Source organism: Eschrichtius robustus, chromosome 10 (genome assembly GCF_028021215.1).
Source record: "Eschrichtius robustus isolate mEscRob2 chromosome 10, mEscRob2.pri, whole genome shotgun sequence".
NCBI lineage: Eukaryota > Metazoa > Chordata > Mammalia > Artiodactyla > Eschrichtiidae > Eschrichtius > Eschrichtius robustus.
Genome location: NC_090833.1, coordinates 53,974,952 through 53,995,616, shown reverse-complemented (window position 1 = coordinate 53,995,616; position 20,665 = coordinate 53,974,952). Strand labels below are relative to the sequence as shown.

At 43.7% G+C, this 20,665-nt stretch overlaps 1 protein-coding gene across 1 annotated transcript in view; it reads left to right on the top strand.

Moving 5' to 3' along the window:
* Positions 1-9,752: 9,752 nt before the first annotated feature.
* LOC137770945 (histone-arginine methyltransferase CARM1-like) overlaps positions 9,753-20,665 on the top strand; it is a 257,766-nt gene continuing 246,853 nt past the window's right edge. Inside the window, exon 1 of the mRNA XM_068553985.1 lies at positions 9,753-9,936. Coding sequence (XP_068410086.1) covers positions 9,753-9,936 — 184 coding nt within the window. The remainder of the gene's footprint in view (positions 9,937-20,665) is intronic.

Sequence of the window (20,665 nt, the reverse complement as noted above, 5' to 3'; positions counted from 1 at the left end):
AACCTGAAAAATCACATAAAAGAGGAGTTTGGCGGGGCAGCGTGGAAAGAGAATGGAATTTCGAGTCCAAGATTACTGGGTTTTGAATGCTGACTTTCTAATGAAAGGTTTTCCTCTACTCTTCCCACCCAAAGTCTCCCAGTTTCTCTCTCTTGAGATAAATACTTTTATCAGTTTCTTTTTTTCAATCCTTCCTTCTACGTATAGATAAGAACTTGTTCTACACCTTGCTTTTTTCACTCACCACCACATCATGGAAGTTGTTTCATATCAGTACATCTAGTTTCCTTCCTTATGAAAACAGTTATATTGTTTTCCATTGTACAGATGGGCCAAATTCATTTAATCACCTAATTTATGTAAGTTGTTTGCAATCTCTTTAGGCAGCGAATATCCTTGTCTATTTTTGTGATTATAAAGTGCAGTTGCATCAAAGGACATTTGGGTAAAAACGATAAGACCAAATATATTTCCACACATTTCGGAAAAGGTGGATTCTTCTGTAGCCATCATAACAAGGAGCCACCAGAACTCCTTATAAACCAACGGATCAACAACCTGAACACACTTTTACAAAGCAACCAGTCAACGTCCACACGGCTTCTGAAAGCCAGTCAACCAGAGACCCACGCCAATAAACACACCTCAGGTTACAACCAACAGTCTCACCCAAGTAAAACAGGCTTCTACAAATGATGTCAACCTACTCACCCCTCTGAAAAGTTGCAACCCCTGAACTCCACGCTTAAAAACCCAAACCAAACCATGAAAGCTAAGCAGTCTGCTCTATGCAGAGACAAGGTGCCTGAGCATAACTCCCCTTTACTATAATCATCAATAATTTCAGCTTTATCTTTTAATTTGGGGTATTGGGTGAGGGTCTCATCATCCTTTGTTGCTAGAAATACTATAAAAATTATATTTTGCACATGTATGTCTACACATTTATATATTTCTCACATGCAGATTACATTGTAACTCTATAGAGGATGCTGTACTTTGAGGCAGGTTGAAGGGATTTCGGAGTACGTTTATAATTTTCATTTAGATTTTCACCATAAAAATCTGGCCTCCTCATAAGCTTTGACTCCAGTCCATCTACAGTCCATTTTTAGAAGTGGAATTGCTGAGTTCTAAGAGATAGGTATTTTGAAATTAGATATACTATCCTCCAAAGAGATTTACCAATTTGCATAGCCTTCATCACTGAACAGGATGCTTATTTCTCTTGTCTCTTAATCAATAGAATTTTAAAGATATATTGTGATTCTAGAAAGTGAAAAAAAGGTTTTAAAATTTTTATTTCACATTTTCCACACTGAACTTGAACATCTGATCTTATATATAAAGAATTTGTATTTTGTGTGTGTGTGTGTGAATTGGTGGTTTATACCATGTGGACTAAATGATTGTGAAAATTATCCTCAAGGCTGATGATTTCTCTCAATTGTAGTAATATGCCTAAAGAAACTAGGAAAGTAGTGGTAATTAAGTTTTGTTTATAGTTTACCAATAAATGTCCTATTTGATCAATTCACTTCTAATTTTCAGAAAAACAATTCATTATTTGAAAAAATAAAAAACCAAACAGAATATTTTCAGATACAAAGGAGAAGAAAAATCTTTTGAGTGTACCAGGGTTGAGGTAGTTCTCTGCCCCGACTTGTGTTAAGCCTACACAAGTTAAAGTGGTTTTCTATTTTTAAAGAGCAGAGATTGCAGGTGTTCCAGAGTACAGCCCTCTTAGCGGGTCTCTGGGGAAGATAATTGGCAGGTACCACTGAAGGTCGACGCAAAGTGCCGAGCGCTGCCCACTCTGAAAGACCCAAGGAGGTGTGAGCTCAGTAAACCTGTGGGAGGCTTGGCTCATAAGTGACCATTTGAGGCTGTTTCTACCCATGGCTGGCAGCTGTGTTCTTTCCTTACTGGGGAAGTTATTTACAGTAATATTAATAAAATTCTTTCTGTGGTTCTTAGTATTACTAAGCACTTTTGCATGTATTATTCCTATTGCCATACTTTCCACTATAGAACTATTCTTGTTTTGGAAATGGAAATAAATTTTAAATTAGCCCAAATAAATGAGAATTAAGAGGATAATTCTGGCCATTACTCTGTGAGGTTAGTTTTGTTATTATCCACCTCTCATAAGAGGAGATACTTGTGGCACAGAGAGGTTAAGGAGGAGATACCAGCTTGTGTGGGTGAGATGGAAGCACACTTCTGACTAGAAACCCCTGTCTCTTTGCACCGTAATAAACTGAAAACCAAATACAGGAGTATCTGAAAATACCATCTCTTCAGCATGTACTGGGAATCCTTTTCTTAAGAATGACATGATTTCCAAAGTGTAGAAATGAGTGGCAGAAACAGAGTAGACAATGCAAAACTACAGAAGATTTGAATTCATTTTGAAAGCTTTTCAAACTAAGGCACAAGCACTGCAGGTTTAGTTCTGACTGCAAAGCTTAGGAAATCTGTCTAAAATGGCCTACTCTGCATTTATGTATATATAAAAATTGTTTTAAGATTTATCTTTATTGTCTGCAATTAGTTTGTATATGTTGTCTCCTTGGGCAACTTCTGCCTCAGGAACCGAGCTGTTTATTTCTCCTTCTTCCAAGAAAACACCCTTAACAGTGCGCCTCCAGTAAGAGCTCAGTGATATAGTGTCTTTGTCCTATTATGCAATTCCTATTTTTAACTTGTACAGTAAAGCTGTCATACTAATAATGTCCTCATACCAAAAATTAATTTTGGTCCTTGAAAGGTAAAAATTTATGTGCCCTGTGTGTGTCAGTGTTCTTGGCAATCGAATTGAGCAGTTTTTTCCCCAGACCATCATTATGAATTTGACAAATTTGGCAAACCTATAGGAACTATTGAGCTGCAAATGTGCATTGTGTTTGTAAATTCTAAGATTCTTCGCTTATCCCTGACTTAAATTTTCCATTAAGAAGGAGAACTCAGAAAGAACAGGCAATACATTTGAAGGAATCAGAAACAAAGTAGATCCTTAAACAAAAAAGGAGGACCCAAGAGATCAGTAGCTCAGCCTTTTTATTTTTCCTAGGAGGTAATGACCCAACTGTTAAACACCACAGTTGTCAGTCTTGGATTTGCTGTTGCAGCTAGAAACCTCAGAGGTCCCCTGTGAGAACTGTGCTGGCTTTGCAGCCAATTCTAGTGTCATAGTTAGATTCTTAATTATTAAGAATGCCTTCCTTCTCTAAATTTCTCATTTTGATTGCACCTACTATTTTGTGTGTATCCATGTTTAAACTGACACTTACTGAGTTTTTACCACAGGCCAAATATTGTCTTTTCTGATTGCCCGCTAAGAACCAGGAACTGGGTTAAGTGTTGTGGATTCAACAGTGAGCAAAACAGATACTCATGGGGTTTACGATAGTCTGTGTGGGAAAGAGAGAGAGAGAGAGATTAAATCATCATTCCCCCCGCCCCACGTGTCGTTAAAATCTGTGATGAGCCCTCTGAGGGAAGGGAATGAGGTGCCCTGAGAGAATGAGGAACTCAGGGGTCTACTCCCTGGGCAGTGCTTTGCTTTTATATGCAGGATTCTTTTAATTTTCACATCAAGTCTTTGATACTGGAGTTACCATCCTCACTTTGCAGATGAGGAAGGCGAAACATGGAAGGGGTTAAAGTGCTCTTTGTGCTGTACCTGGGATGCTCACGTAACAGTTAAGTATGAGTGAAAGGGAGGTACCGATTGGTTGGCGTACAAGCATGGAGGTGGAGTTCTTTAAAATAATCCTATTCTTCAATTGCCCCTTCTGGAAATTTTGTGTCAGTGTATCCCCTGAAAAGATAAACAAGCTATTATTACAACTTTGAAATGATGTGGAAATAGTTCAAAATGTTTGTGGCAGAACCAGCTCCTGGCAAATACTGCACACGTGTAATTGAATGATACAGTTATCCTTCATTATCTATATGCAATTCTTCAGCTTCCTGGATTAGCTGCTGCACATTTTAACACACTGCCTGACTTTGGATGCAACTCCTCCCAAGGTTAGAACAGAGTTACTTTAAGTTTGGTCCACTGGTGGCAGACCAGCAGCATTGCCATCCCCTGAGATCTTGTTAGAAATAGAATTATTTATCGGGCACCACACTAAGCCTGTTAAATTTGAATTGCTGGGGGCTGGGCCCAGCAATCTGCATTTTAACCATCTCTCCAGGTGATTCTTAAGCATAATAAAGTTTGACCAGCATTGCCCTTCAGAATGTGGAGTGCTAATACTAGCCTAAAGGTAAATCTGCAACCATATGATACAAATGAGAATTCATGTAGACCAATGAATAAGTATCAGCTATTCTACATATTCAAAATAGAACTGGAAGGAAGCATTAACTGGTGAAGCAACATTTTTTTAATGTATGGAGAAACTGAAAAGGGTATGCGTGTGGTAGTAAATTATATACGGACGCATTTTTTGTTAACATCCGTTTTATTCTTCCTACTGTGTTCTCTAATAAGTCAGATAATCAAGCGTATTCTGGTTTCTGGTGGTTGCTGAGAGAATAAGAGGTGGGTCAGTAAGCTTACTATGTCTGTTTTAGAATTCCTGCTTAGAGATCAAGAAAGGAACCTCATGAGAAATCATGCATAGATTTCATACAAACACATCACTTCTCTGGGAAGAACTCCAGGTGCATGATCCTCGAAGTAATTTCTTTGTAACTGCCTATTGCAGGGGGTCTGACCCTGGATTTAAGTGTGGATTGGCAGATTAATAATAATCATATTAGTTTTTCAAAATGCCCTTCCAACCGTCTTCTCAATTTTCCAGCTTGTTTTCTCCAATTTTCATGTTTGCTTTCACCTCCATACAAATGGATCTGGAAATATAGCTGCTGTTTATTTATTTGGTAGTTTACAAAACATGCCAATGTGCCTCTGGGCATGAGTACAATATAAATCACAAGCCATAAATAAATGACAGAACAACAAAAACAAAAATAAATAAAAGCTGAAACTCACATGCCTATGTAACTAGTAAGTCTTTCTTATCAGGGGAAAACGGAGTCAATCCTATATACATACATCTCTCCTACCTCTGGGTGTTCACACTTTTTTTCTTTCAAAAAAAAAAAAAAAAGCTGACAATGCCAAGATTAGCTGGCTAATAGAAAAAAACAATGTAAGAAATAACTCTTCTAAAATAATTCCAATGGTTGTAGTCAGGTGAGGGAATATGATTTATTTATTTAAGCTTTTGTCTTTTTACTTTTCCCTATTTTCTTGCATGAGTAATAATACTAATGATAGCCGCTGTATATATTCAGTGCTTGCTATACAGTGTCATTTAATTTTCACAATAAGCTTATAGGGTCATTGTGTGTTTACTGTAAAAACTTCCATAAATTCAAAGCATCTGAGGAATTTGCCTGAGTTACTCAGGTAAGGATGGGGACTGGGATTGGACCCCAAATCTGCCTCCCCCCAAGCCTCTTGGCTTACTCCTCAGCAGGGCTTGCTCCTGCCTTGCACTCCCAGCCCTGTGGGGGTCCCTTTCATTTCCTGCTAGTAATGATCTGCAATCCTGGAAACAGTCTTCTAGATAAATGCTGTTTCCTCCCCAGGGGACCAGCACATTTCTTTCTCTTATGCTGTGTTCCAACCCACCACCACACTCAGCTGCAGAGGCAGAGCTGACAAACTGCAGCACCGAGATGGGGCACTGAAAGGAACTTACAACCTGAGATGAGAAAAACTGCATGTGAAGTGTGACTTTCCTTGTGAGCTGAGGGAAACCCCTCCCATGAAGTTCCCAGGTCCTAACCTTGCTTCCCTCATCTCAGGTCCGCCTCTGTCTGCAAGACCAGATCACTTTCCGCTTCTAAGCTTGGCCATTCCCATACACCTTTCTCAGGAAACCTGACTGTGATGTGGGTTGGGTTTATCTCAGGGTTAATTCCCGCCTCCTTTTATGAGTACCTTGTCCCGTATCTGAATTACTCAAGCTAGAATCATGTCCCAAGGACAGCAGCAGAACTGTCTGAGGTGGACTTGGGAGTGGCATCAAAATTTCTTCATGATGTGTAGAAATTTGTTTCTTTGGCTGAGGCACAGAATTTTTTTTTTTTTTTTTTTTTTTTTGTTGGAACAACATGCTAAGTAGTGTGGCCGCCATATTGCTGAGGATAATATACTGTGAAGTCAGGGGAAGGGAGCAGGAGGCACTCTGGTCTCTCTGCTCAGGATATGAGGAAAAGAGCTTGTCAGCGGTTGAAGAGCCTGGTCTAGACCTCAAGCTATTTGAATTGCAGTTCATTTGCAGATTGGGCTGCACCCTGGGGAAGGCAGGAGATAGACAAAGGTGGACCTCCTTTCTCTCTCTCAGCTCAGCACTGGTCTGATGATGTCCCTTTGGATGCCGAAGCTGAGCTGAGCTAGCAGCCACAGGCCCCTGCAAATGAGGTTGGCCAGATGTCCTTTTCCATGTGTTATCTGGAGAAAGAAAAGGGTAGAAAGAATCTCTCAAAACTTTGGACACAGATCATATGCATAAACAAAGTCAATGCTTTTGATGCTATACTGACAACAGTCAATCAGGAGCTGGAAATAGTCTCTCAAGGAAATCAGGTACCAGGGGTCCTCCCTCACTTCTGAGCGAACTCATTCTTTCTAGAGGATATGAAAGAGGAAGAATTTGGAGCATGGCTGTAGTTTCCCCAGTTTGATCCTCAGACCTCCATTCTGTCTCTGCAAATGGCTGGCAAAACACAGCTTCCCCCTGGCACATGCTGACGTTGGCAGACCAGAGACAGGAACTTAGCAGTTAAGTTCCAGCTGCTCCCAATCAACATTCCATTGCAGGCTGGCGCTCCTCTTTCTTAACTATCCTGAACTGATTTTTTAAAAAAAGTCTGGCCCTGAAAAGTGCTGATGACAGAAAGGAAGAGATGGAAGAGAGTGATGGCTGTTAGAAAACAGAAGTTTGGGGCAGAAAGTCAAATTCAGTGGTGGTTCAAATAGATGATGAGTGAATAAATGAGTGAATCTACCTTATACTCAACACAGAAGAAAAATGGTTCATGGAACTCTCTGCTAGTGCTTGCACCAGGGCCAAAACTGCTCGAGTGTAAATAAAACTATTGGAAGGTGAAACACCTGTGGAGGGGAAGTCTAAGGGATTCTTAACCATCTGTGTGAGGGTGGGAGGAGGAGAGGAAAGAAAGTGGGAACCGTTTAAATAACATGCTCACAAGTGTGGGGACTCATAAAGGTCTTGAGCGCTATCCATTTGGAATACTAAGAAATTAGTCTACTAGCTTCTAACTTTGAGAAGTGGTAGTAAGGACATTCATGGACTTTTCTGTCTGAACTGTTGTAGAGGACTTATGCTACTTCTAAGCTGTGACTTTGGGCAAGTTGGTTAATCTTTGTGCCTAGTTTCCTCATTCGTCAAAACAAGGGTCGTAATAGTCTTATTACCCTCTCACAGGGTGGTGGGGAGGATTAATGAATTAATGTATGTAATATGCTTGGAACAGTACCAGGCATGTGGTAAGCACTCTGTGTTACATGTCATGATTATAACTTGCTTTAGCATCCCAGAGACCTCCTCCCTGTGGTTATCTGCTCATCTGTCATTCAGGTGATGCAAATTTGGTAAGGCTTCCAGTCTCCCTAGTCCAAGTTCCAAGTTGGGTAGATCTATCACAGCAAATCGGCCATTTTCAAATGGCTCAACCTGATTTTGAGTTAGAGGAGAAGTGTTGCCTTTGCTGGAAGGTTGTAAATCAGTGACGGCTTCTAGCATATGACTAAGACCTCTCTGTAAGATGGAGACAAGACCATCTGGTTAACCTTAATGGAGTCCCTAAATTTAGTCATGACCAAAGTTTAGACTTCCCGGCTTTGTGGTGAATCATAATATTTTGACTTTTTTCTCCAGTTGGCCTAAGTTGGGTTTTTGACCCCTGCATTACTGTGGGGGAAAGACTGCCATTACGTTTTATGTTTTCTTGTTTGCTTTAAGCAACAGAACTCCAGGTTTCTTGAGAGTATGGTGGAAATTCTACTAAGGCCATTATATTGTCCTTGTAGAGATGCTTTATGAGTCATTTTCATCCATCATTCACATTTTAGTATAAATCCAAGTTAACAGCTGACAGCATATGAAGGCTGAACAAGCTTGTCAAAAAAGAGGATAAAGAGGTCCAAGAACTACTTTGGAGGGTTTTGGGTGGCACAAAAGTACTTAGTGCCATCACTAAGTACCTTCTTTTGAGAAGGCAAAAAGAAATGAGGAAGGCAGGAAAATGTTTTGAGGAGGCCGGAAGCAGGAGAGGCAGAATGATACAGTGAGGGGCAGAATACTGGTGTGGTCTTCACACCAGAAACCCTTTCTGCAGCTCCAACTCTTTGAAGGATTTCTGATTTCCAGGGGCTTCCAGGCCGCAAGTCAAGGCCATGAGACAGGAGGAAGTAGAATGAGGTAAGAAGGAAGGGGCGGGGGTGGTATTTAGATGAAAGAGAGAGACAAGAGACAGAGAAGGAGGAGAAGAGAAATCCTTGGGAGGGAATAAGGGGAGGAGGCAGAGAGGCCACATCAGGAACTCGGATCACATGGGAGGTGGGGTGGGAGTGGGGAGATAAATGAGACCAGGGATTTCGTAAAGCCTGGCTGGGTCTAACAGTCCAGTTGGAAATTCTGAAGCTGCAAACCCCAGGACCTCGAGGGAAGCTCATTCTTGTAAAGTCAGCCTGCTTGGTTAAGGACATTGTCTTCATGGAATCCAAATGTATTTACAATCCTTGCTTCTTCCCTGCAGTTCATTGTCAGGAGATTACAGATTTAGGACACAGAAGTTGGTTCAGAATTTGAAAAGTTCCTTTTATAGCAAATGAGTCTACGAGCGAGGGACTCTCCTCAAAAGAAGGACTGCTTCTTTTTCTTACCCCCTGCAGCAGAAGACCAATTTCTCTGCAGAGAAGACAATGTTTGATACGGTTTGGAGCCTCCATGCTTTGACGCTGGAGCTAACTGGGTAGGTTAGGTAGCTGGTGGAGTCAGGCATCAACTTGGGGATGAGACTCCCCGTCCCTCCCGACTCACGTCTGGCGAAATGGTTCACAATCCAGCAGCGAGTACGTTTTCAATTCCGAGTTAGGTGATGGGAGATGAACGTGGTCATCCGGGCCCAGCCAGTCGCAAGAGTGTCCCCGGGCTTCCCCGCCGCCTGGCTGCTACTGCCGGGGCCCTGTCAGTGAGGAAGGGGCTCGGTACTTGGGACGGCTGTTCACACGTGAGCGCTAGGAGCCCCAGAATCCGCCCGAGAGCCAGTGGCCACCCAGAAGAAGGGCGGGCCGCGGCCATTTCCAAACCGACGCCCACGCCCGCCGAGCGGTCCCAGCGAACAGCAGGTGTCACCCTTCTGCTTCCACACCCCAACTGCCTCCAGGTGCTTCGCGTGCTCTCCAAACTTGTGCGTTCGGAGCCACGGCCCCGTGGGATGGCTGCACCCTCCCGCGCAGTTACCGCGCGGCCCTGTGTGCCGGGGGTCCCCGCGTGCCAGCGGCGGCCGGGCACCGGCTGTTGCGGGCGGTTGCGCAAGGGGGCGGGTGCGGCCCCAGCCGGCGGACTAAGAGCGAACTCGCGGCGGAGGTGAGGAGGGTGCTGGCGCTTCCAAGTCCCTCCCCTTCCCGCGGCGGGTTCTGGGCGCACGGAGCAGTGCGGGGCGGCGCTGCTGGAGCTCGTGGCAGAGGCGCTCGCACCATGGCCGAGGCTCCCGCTCCCGCCCCCGCCCGGGTCCCGGCGCGCCGGCACTACCGCGTGCAACTGCGCTTCGTCACCGAGGAGCAGCTCTTCGCCGCGGGGCCGCTCTCGCTTCCCAACCCGAAGTCTCTGCGGCTGGAGGTGCACCCGGCAGGGGAGGAGGCGGATGCGACGGTGACTGACGGTGAGGTACTGGCGCGACCCACACACGCGAGTCGCGCTTGGGAGTGGCGGCCCCTGGCGCGCGCGTGGGAGGGGGGCGCGGGGTGCGGGCCTCGTGGCCCTGAGCAGGTGTGCGCCCCCTCCCCACGACAGCTCGCCGGGGGGAAGTGCGGGGCTACCTGGCCTGTGCCGAAGAGGCCCAGATGGATCCAATTGTGTCTGACTGCGCTCAGAGAAACTTTGGCGCTCGGGGCAGACAGGCTCTGCGAACTAGTCTCGGCCAAAACTTGTAGGTGTCCAAAGTGAGGCGCGTGATTTCCTCGCCGGGAACCTATGCCTCCTTCCTTCCGGGCCTCGCTCCCTTTCCGAGGCAGTGGGCCACCTTCCAGCCTGAAGCTGTCTTGAGGGCGAAGTTCTGAGTGTAGGAAGGACTGAGCCAGGTGTGCAGCAGTCTGAGCCCCTGGGGCGGCTCGTGTGGCGTCCACCAGGCATTAGTTTTTGGTTCAGAAGGTGACCTTTATCAAGGACGTGCAAGTGCAGCCCCCTGGGTTCCTCGAGCCGAGCAGTGGGTATATTAAAGGAATGCTGCTAATCTTTGTGGGATCCCGGACCTTTTTGAGAATTTGAGGAAACGTCCAGAACGTGGCCTCAGAAAATGTGTCTACTTGCGCACCAGACTTTGCATATAAGTATGAGGGGGGTCACATCTCTTACCTGCAGCTCATATTAAGTACCCGGTTCTAATAAGTGTAGGGAATAGAGCCTGAGGCAGCTGCAAGTCTTTTAAGACTCCTCAGGTTTCTTCCGACCCTAACTTCTAAGACGCTATGTAGAGTTTAAAGTGTTCTGCGTTGTGGTTTGGTTCCAGTGGGAATTTAAAGTACTGTCCTCCTCCTCCTCAGTGATAAGTAGGATACCGATTCACTGCTGTATCTCTAAGGCTTTAGAACAGATCCAGGCACATAGTAGGCACTCAAAACTTGCTTGTTGTAGAATAAAAGAAACCCTGCACGTGTGTCTTCTCCCTTTTTACTCTAGGCTGGGATACGGAGGTTTGGGTCTTTAAAAAAAAAAAGTATTAAATATCATTTGACCAGTATCTTAGGAAGCCTGAGGTTGGGCAAGAGATCAAAAGCCTTACTCAGCAACTCACTGCTTTCCCTTTTGGGGAAGGAGAAGGAAAAAGAAGTAGATTTCAGTGTTGCTCCTGGGAATTCTGAAACTCAAGGTGCCAGACAGAGAGTTCAGTTTGTCTGTTATGGTAATTTTGTTTAATCTGTAGCCATACATAGAGAGAAACAGAAGAGCATATTTGAGATATACTTGGTACTTGCTGTCCTGTGGCTTTTCCACAAATGTGCCTTAAAAGAAGAAATATCAGAGGTTCAAGGTGACTGAAGTTGTAGACTCCCCAGAGCACACCCAATGCCTGGCCTATGAGGATATAATTATCTTACAGAGAGGAATAAGTTTCCCCCGATGTAGCAAATCAAGCCTGGAGATGACCTGTGTGGTATGTATTAAACCAAATTAATGGAAATAAAAAGAATAATTAAAGCTAAGGCAAGCAGTCATTGCCACAAGATTTTGACTAAATTCCTTGGGAAAGATTCACTAACCAAAAAGCAGAGAACTCGCTCTCTTAACAGCTTGAGTCCTAACATGCGTTCTGTATATGAACACAGTTACTAAGGTTTGCCACTCTTTTATGGAGAGGTTTTGGAGAACAATTCTGGAGTTTTTTAAAAAGTAGCTCATTTTACTATATAACCAACTAGACTCCTGTGGATGGTGGCCAGGCAGAGCAGCTTACAAACAAATTCTAATGAATTATTAGAAGAAACATTCTATTGTACTCAAATAATGTACATTTAGTAGCAGCATTTTGAAAGGGTAGAATTTCTCCTGGGATAAAGATTGGCCCAAATTCTTTAATGGATTGTAAGAAAGGGCCTAAGCAATGCACCATTAGAAAATGATACAGTTTCTTAACTCATATGTAGAATTAGTTGTTAAACAAGTAGCCTTCGGAGTAACACTGCCTGGACCCTTTTATAGCTGTGCTACATTTAGCAAAACGTTCATCCTACTTCAGCTTCAGTTTCTTCATTTGTAAAATAATACACGTGTGTTATGATAATACACATGTTATGAGGATCAAATAGAAGGATGCAAACACCATGCTTGATACAATACCTGGCATATATTAAGAGATCAGTAAGTGTTCACTGTTTTCAATAATATTATATTTATGTCCTGTTCCCAAAACAATAGTTTTCTCAGGCCGTTCTGAGGAATAGCTGGGCTGTATTTTTGTGAAGATGTTTCAAAGGAAGCTTAATGAAATCTGGTAATAACTTGGAAAAATTGAATAATCTTTTAGATTCCCGGTCTCCATAGTATGTCACGTAAAGAATGGAACAGAACAAGACAAATCAGTTTATTTTCAATCCCTCCAAAATTGACAGTGATTTTATGAAGGGAGCATACCAGGGGATACAGCCAGTAATGTGCTCTAGCTTGTGGAGTCTGGGAAGACATTCATCTATTCCTTCTTTCCTTAACAATTTTTTGAGCCCCTTTCCTACCAGGAGCCTGCCTGAGAGCATGCTTAGTTCATCCTTCTATCCCCAGAGCCTTCCACAATACCTAGCACACCCAAGGCATCAATAAATATTTCTTGAGCGAGTCAGTGATTTAACTCAAGAATTTTTTAATCTTGCTAAAATGAGAATTAAAATACTGAGTACTGAGAGTGCAGGCTCTGAGTTGTCTCCCAAATGGTTAAGACACTGGCTTCACTTACAGTCTAGAAGGATGTTTTAAAATATAGTGAATTAACAGACAATTGGAGGAATAGTAAGGTCAACAGATCAGGAGACAATTGCCGTTGAAAAGATAGTTTGTTACTCAGTTCTCAAGAGGAGAGGGCACACCATGGTGGGGCGGTGGGGTGGGTGAGGAGAAGCGCTGGAGTCCGTCAGGAGGCAGGGGGAGATGGGGAGCTGTGGGCAAGAGGCTTCGCCGTGCTTTCTGTGGGAAGCAATGGCTGAGGCAGGGTGGGCAGGTGTAGATTGGCTAGTTTGAATAATTCCAGTGGATTCTGGTGCATACACGCTCTCCCTAGTGGTCGGGTATCTGGCCCTGGGGTGATTAAGGCAGGTGGATAGTGAGTGGCCCAGAATGTGATGGCCCAATAAAGGAGGTGGTTGGAGTGTGGGCTTTGGATTGGTTGGATTATATTTGAAAAGTGTGCTTGCAGGTATGTTGTTTTCTGTCTTTGGGAATTGGCTTACCCAGGGAGGGGCACTCTCTCCAGCATCAGCAAGGCCCCTGATGTCAAAACATCAGAATACAAAACGAAAAGACATGGTTAATACAAGGGAGAATCAGAATACAAGGGAATTAATAAGTATATAGGGTGGAGCTGGGTGCTGCTGGGAGAGGAGGGTGGCTGCAGGTAGGAAGGGCTTGTGGGTCAGGAGTTGAGTTCAGGTGATGGGGAAGAATATACATTGTTTTTATACCTCAAGTGTATAAAAGAACTGGGAAAGGGAGGGGAACCAAAAAAAAGTGGAGAATGGGACTGCTTCTCCTCCACCCCTTTCTCCAAGGTCTCTGTAAGCCCCGTGCTGGGGGTCTGGGGGAAGAAATTAAGAGCTGAGACTGTATTGTGCAAAGGCTAAAGGCAGAGTGGATCTCCAGGAGAAAAGAGAAAACTTTTCCTCCCTTCCTCAGTTTAGAGTTGTCTTTTAGTTAATCTGGAAGAGTTTGGAAAGTCTGTAAATAAGCCACACTGATAATCCAGTATAAAAATGCAGTGGTTTTTGTCTCTGAGAGGTTGTGAGAGGATGCTAGGCTTTTTGTTCCCTCGTGGTTGCTCATCTCATTAGAGGAGGGAGAAGAAACGTCAGAAGTGTATCCTTTGTACCACATGGGAGGACTAATTTTCCTTCATTAAATCTGTGATAAAAGTGTTAGTAAATTGAGGTCTAGGGACAGAATCTGGAAGTCAGTCACCTCTGTATGACATGAACATTAATTACTTTTCATTCAAAAAATATTTATTGAACATGTGTTCTGTGCTAATCACTGTATGGGCAATACAGGGGCTAGATAAAGACCCAGCTTTATGGAACTGATGTTTTAATTGGGAGAAGACAATAGCCAAACACACAGCAAGATAATTTCAGATTGAGGTAAATGTTTTAAAGAAAACGAACAGAATGAAAAAACAGAGACATTGAGAGGAAGGCTGATTTAGAGAGTGTGGTCAGGGAAGGCCTCTCTGAGGAAGTAATATTTGATCTGAGGCAGGAAGGATGAAAAGAGCCAGCTAAGCACCGGGCTGGAGGAAAACTATCACAGGCCAAGAGAACAGCAGGTGGAAAGGCCCTGGAGCTAGAAGGAGCTGGTGTGTTTGAGATGGCCAGTGTAGCTGATGCTTGTTAAGGGGGAGGGGGAAGAATGTAAGTTAAAGTTAGCGTCCCAGTTATTATTGGAGCATAACAAGCTACCTCTGTGACTTAAAATAACTATTTTATAATGCTCCCAGACTCTGTGGGTTAAGAAACCAGGCAGGGAGTGGCTGGGTGATTGCTTTGCTCCTTGTGGCATTGACAGGTTACTCCTTGGCACACAGCTGGTGGCCAGCCTGGTCTGGGGGATCTAGGAAGGCTTCATTCACCTGGGTTTGCATCTGGGCTGGTGTGATGCTTAATTTTGCATGTTAATTTGGGTGGGCCATGTGCCCAGATATCTGGTCAAACATTGTTCTGGATGTTTCTGTGAGGGTGTTTTGGGATAAGATTAATATTTAAATTGGTGACTTTGAGGAAAGCAGATTGCCCCCCCCACCGAATGTGGTGGGCCTCATCAAATCAGTTGAAGGCCTTAATAGATTAAAGACTGATCTTCCCTGAGCAAGAAACAATTCTGCCAGTAGATGGCCTTTGGACATGAACTAGAACGCTGAGGCTGTCAGTAGGAGACTACATGTGGCCTCTGCATATGGTGTGGCTTCCTCCTGCATGGTTTCTTCACACTGGGGCTTTCTTCCAGGGAGACTTCCCGTTCCAAGTGGGAATTTTCCAGCAGACAAAGCAGAAGCTGCATTCCTTTTTGTGATGCATGCATGGAAGTCAGTTGACATCACCTGTGTCATGCTCTATTGGTCAAAGCATTTATAAACCTGCTCGGGTTCAAAGGGAGAGGATGTAGACCCCGCCTCTTTATGGGAGGAGTATCAAAGAATTTGGGGACAGTGTTTTAAAACTGCCAGTTAGACCAACTGGGTCATGTAGGGTGTAACACACACACATACACACACACACACTCACACTCATGGGGTTTTGCAGGAACTACAATAACAGCCTTCTTCATCACAATTACTGAAAAAGCTGGTAGAGAGCATGGGTTTGGATGTATACCACAGTGGGCTTTCTCATTCTTCTCTTATAAATTGAACTTGCTCCCACTTGGGGTGAGCACCCCATAAAATAACTTTTCTCCAAGCAGCAGACCAAGAAGCAAGCAGGGAGGGGGCCGGAGTGGGCAGGTCCTGTCCTGCTCCCAAAGGCACAAATCAGAGAACCCTGTGGGAGAGAGAGCGGGGGTGGGGAGGGAGGCTAGGCTCCTCACCGGGGCACGGCATTTCTCAGTGGGGCACAAATGACATTTGTGCTGGGGATGTTCTTCCTTGTGAGAAACACTGCAGCGTGGTTAGCACCCTGCGCCCCGCCTCTCATACCCCAGTTTCCGTCACAGTGGAGAGCAGTCTTCGTGCGCGCTAGTGGAGCTCCCGTCACGTGGACACATGAGGGAGGAGAAATGCAGAACTCCCCCTCCTGCCCGCCCCAGCATCACAAATTCAGCATACCCTAACACGCCTCCATCTAAACTATTTGGAAAACAGCTACATATTTCTCTGGCACAGTAGCCTCTCCCCCAAACAGTAGGCTGTTCCTTCTATTCATGGGCAAATCTGACCTTGCTGCTGTTTAATCCTAGCAACTATCTCGATGTTGTTGCCCTGAAGAGTTGTTTGAAGATGTGAAATACTGTCAGAATCCTGTCAAGTAACTCTTTTCTTTCATTGTTATTTTACCAAAAGCAGTGCTCTCATGATTTCATTACAGCTTTCCAAGGAAGATATTTATTTAATGCAGTGAAACAGGCTTTCAGCTAGACCTGGTTTTGTGTTCCAGCATTATGGGATGTATACCAGTGAAGAAAAAGCGTTTCCTTCCTCTGTCAGGCAGTAACGGTACCTCGAACGGATGACAAATGGAAAACAGTTCAAGGCCCTTGTGCATCTGAGTCTAAAGACACCAGAAGTGAAAATAGATGAAAAGACTTGTTTTCATGGCCAAATAAAGACCCTTTAAGATCCCTTTCCTCCCCCATTTTCAATAGTCTTACTAAATTGTGGTCTGTGATCAGTACCAATGAATAAACTAATCCAAAGACAGGCAATCCACTGATTAATACTTAGTCAGTGCCCCTGGGAAGAGAAAAGAGGCATGGGGATCTTGTGCATAAACTGTAGATAGCATAGTTGCCCGTAATTTTCAGAGTTGTTATTCAAAACAAAGAGGTTGTTGAAGGGGAAGAAAAGCAATATCACTGACATCATATTTGTGCTTTGTGTTGTGACTGACCACAGGATATTGGAAATAGATAATTACTTTAAAAGATGACGCTTATAAAAATGTACCAGATTAGAACCACCCTGATGCTGAAACTCCGTCTGTACGTCCTTTCCCCCTCCTGTGGTCGCAGGTGATGTACACTCTTAACCCTGGCACATTGGAGCATATGGAGTGCATTCTGTCATCAGTATCCTCCTCCTCCCAGGATTTTCCTCCCTTATAAATCCCCGGTGCCTGGGAGCCTTCCCCACACCGCTCACTTCCCTCTCTATTTTGCCAGGGTTTCACCCTGAAGATTTGCGGGTAAAAGCTGAAGAGGTTAGGTTTTTCCAGTGCATTAGCATTTTAATAGGGACAAATTCCTTGCTCAGTGGAACGCCCTTATATTCTTGAATAAGGTCTTTTTTTTCAGGTCTGAGAGATGGCTGGGTATCCCAGATCACTTTTTAATTATTATATTTACCTCCATTTAGCTAAGCTACTCCTTCGTGGTAGGTGCTACACGCGTTACCTCTAGCCTCACAGTGACCTGGAGGGTAAATAATATTGACCTTATTTTACTGGTCCATTTTGTTCCAGGTATATTGTCCTCAAAACCTGAGCACCTTCCCCTTTCCATGATACCATCTTGTGTGTAGCTACCCGGTCTTTAGCCTTGTGATAAAGTTGGATGTCTAGCTGCAGACCCATAGGATGAGAAAACACTTGCTTGTTGCTTGGAGGGAGCTGGATTCTTCAATGAGCTTAGAAACCTGAGTGAGCGGGTAGGTGGCTGATAGTATTGTTCGTGGCGTATTTTAGACAGAAGTGAGGTTTCCTGAATTCCAGGCCAGCCATCTAAATAAAATTCTGTGACCTTCTTTTGTTAATTGCTTCTCACCATTTGAACCTCTGTTTTATGATGAGGCTGGTGAGGTGGTTGGATCAACCAGATCAGATTTCCCCATTTACTGGTTTCATGACCTTGGGTAGGTTTACTGGCTTCATGACCTTGGGTAGGTTTACTGGCTTCATGACCTTGGGTAGGTTTACTGGCTTCATGACCTTGGGTAGGTTTACTGGTTTCATGACCTTGGGTAGGTTTACTGGCTTCATGACCTTGGGTGGGTTTACTGGCTTCATGACCTTGGGTAGGTTTACTGGCTTCATGACCTTGGGTAGGTTTACTGGTTTCATGACCTTGGGTAGGTTTACTGGCTTCATGACCTTGGATAGGTTTACTGGCTTCATGACCTTGGGTAGGTTTGCTGAACCTGCCTGAACCTTGGTTTCCTCTCCTGGAAGCTGAGGTAAGTTTTACCTCATAAAGTAATGGGGAAAATAAACAGAAAAATAAAAAGTGAAAAAATTCAAAATGACTTCAATTAATTTCCAAAGTAAACGGAGTCAAACTTATCAGATAAAAATAATGCAAAGATATTTGACAAGCAGTTGTAAAGCTAAGCTGCCACTTTTGTGGAGCTTACATTCTAGCACCATTCAGAAAGCATCAGGATTCTTTGTCTGTGCTGGACTTCCTGCAGGACTATTGGAGGACGTGTGTATTTTGTGATTCTAATAGAGTCATTGTGTATAGTTGTCTTTCCTATTCAGAATATGGCTAACTCTCTGCTGTCAACCTCTCTGCTGAGGGATCTTTTCTCAGGGCCTTTTTATGTGCTGTTCCTTCTGCTTGAAATGCTGTTCCATGTCCACATCCCCATCCCAGCCCTTTGTGTATTTGGGTCCTTCTCATCCTTTAGTTTGAAAGTTATGTTTCTCACCAGGCTAAGTGCCCACTGTTCCTACTGCATCCACCGCCATTTAGCTCAGCCCTCTCGCTTTCATAGCAATTATCACGACTTGTAATGAGGAATTTTAAAATAGTTATTCACTCTTGGTTAAAATTGAAGTTGGAATCACAGGCCACAGTCACAGGAGTATTCAGTGAGAAACCTTGAGAAGAAGGGAAGAGGTTGACCCAAATGCTTCTGAGAATGTGAGGAGAAGGTTGAAGCATATTTTCCAATTAGGAACCATGAAGGCGTAAAGAATAAAGAGCACTTGTCAGTCAGGTGGAAGGACTATTTGGATCAGAGCTACGCGTATTCTGAATTTTGTCATTATGAAATTGAGTTCCTGGCCAGTCTCTTTGTTAAGGGAAAAAAAGTCTCCTGTAATATTTTATTTTTAACTATAGAAAGTTTATTGTTATCTCCTGGGAAACATAAGTCAACCTTGAGGGTCTTAAGACTACTGAAAATCTTATTGAACATGTTTGCTATGAGAAATTGTATCTACTTACTGTATGTTTATTTTAGAAACTTGTATTTGTTAGAATGCTTGTTGTAGAAAATTGAGTTTATTCACATAGTTGTGTTGTACACAGCAGCACTGTGATGAATAGGTTACTAACTTTCCTCAGTAATGCTCCCCATATCAGTGATGGGAATTAATTTCATTTATTGGTTAATGCAGTTCATATTTACTGCTCTTGAGCCAGGCACTGTCCAAGGTGCTGGGTAAGTAGCAGGGTATTAGTTATCTATTGCTGAGTAACAAATAACCACCAACCCAGTGGCTTAAAAACACACACTGCTTGTCTTACTGTTTCTAGGGTCAGGAATCTTGGCATGGCTTAGCAGGGTCCTCTGCTCAGGATCTCCCAGAGCTGCAGTCAAGGCTCTGCTTGTGCTGAGGTTTCATATAAAGATTTGACCAGGGAGGGATCCTCTCCTAAGCCCACTTGTGTGGTTATTGGCATAATTCAATCCATCAGTCGTTGTTCACTGAGGGCCTTGATTCCTTGTGGCCCATTTGCAGGAGGCCCCCTCCAGTTCCTCGGTACATGGGCTCCCCAACATGGTAACTCGTGTCATCAAGGCCAGTAAGAGAGAAAGGAGTCTGACAGCATGATGAAAGTCTCAGTCTTTTGTAACCTAATCATGGAAGTGACAGCCATGATCTTTGTCGTAGTCTGTCAGTTAGTCAGTAGGCCATTCCACACCCGATGGGAGAGGATTCCATAGTGGCATGAATACCAGGAAGCAGGGACCATTGAGGGCCATCTCAGAGTCTGCCTGTCACAAGAAATGACCAAAACAAAGTCACTGCTTTTACCAAGCATACATTCTAGTACCAGTCAGAAAGCATCAGTGTCTTTGTGTTTTCTGGACTTTCTGTGGACCTGTGTGAAGAGAATATATTTGTGCTTCTAACACAAATTGTTAAACACCAGGTGAAGAATCCTGCTTTTTAAAATTAGTTATCACATATAGTCCTGCCGTGAAGCTCTCAGGGAGTTTGCTGCTCAATTGTAGAACTAAAGCACATATCTCAAAGTATAGGAAATCTCTCAACAGAGCTTCACTGATCAATGGAACAGAAAATCAGTTCCAGTGTGCTTTTGGCTTCTAGGTCCTTTGCTTTGCTTTGGATAGCTGGATGGCAGAGGCCCATGTTTATGATTAAGGCAAATCCTGTTGTGGGAACCTCTGTTTAATTTTTAGTCAGCTTTACTTCATCATGACTTCATTTCTTTGTCTGGAAGGCTTTTCTTCTTTGCAGGAATGCAGGGAAGAGATTATTGAAGATAAAACTTGCCTTGTGTTTAGGTTCAGACACTGAAGCATTTTTATGAACTCACTCACAGGGGAGACTGAGTGAGCTGCTGTTTCAAATACAGGAAATTACAGTGAAGTTTTATAGAGTGAAACAAAGAAGTTAGGACAAGATGGGAAAGGAGAAAGAAAGAAGGAACAATGGATGGATTGGTGGATGGATAGAAGGGAGGGAGGGAAGAAGAAAGGAAGCTAGAGTGCGCACTGTGGGTTTATTGCATCTTAGGGGATAAACAACTGGTTCACTCCAGCAACACTGCTCTTTTCTGTACTAGCCATATTTTCTGTACTAGCCATGTTTTACGTCATTATCTAAAATATATTTCACAAACTTTGACATTTACACAGTCATGGGTTTAGAATGTATATTTTAAAAGACATGGAGGGGCTTCCCTGGTGGCACAGTGGTTAAGAATCCACCTGCCAATGCAGGAGACACGGGTTTGAGCCCTGGTCCAGGAAGATCCCACATGCCGTGGAGCACCTAAGCCCGTGCGCCACA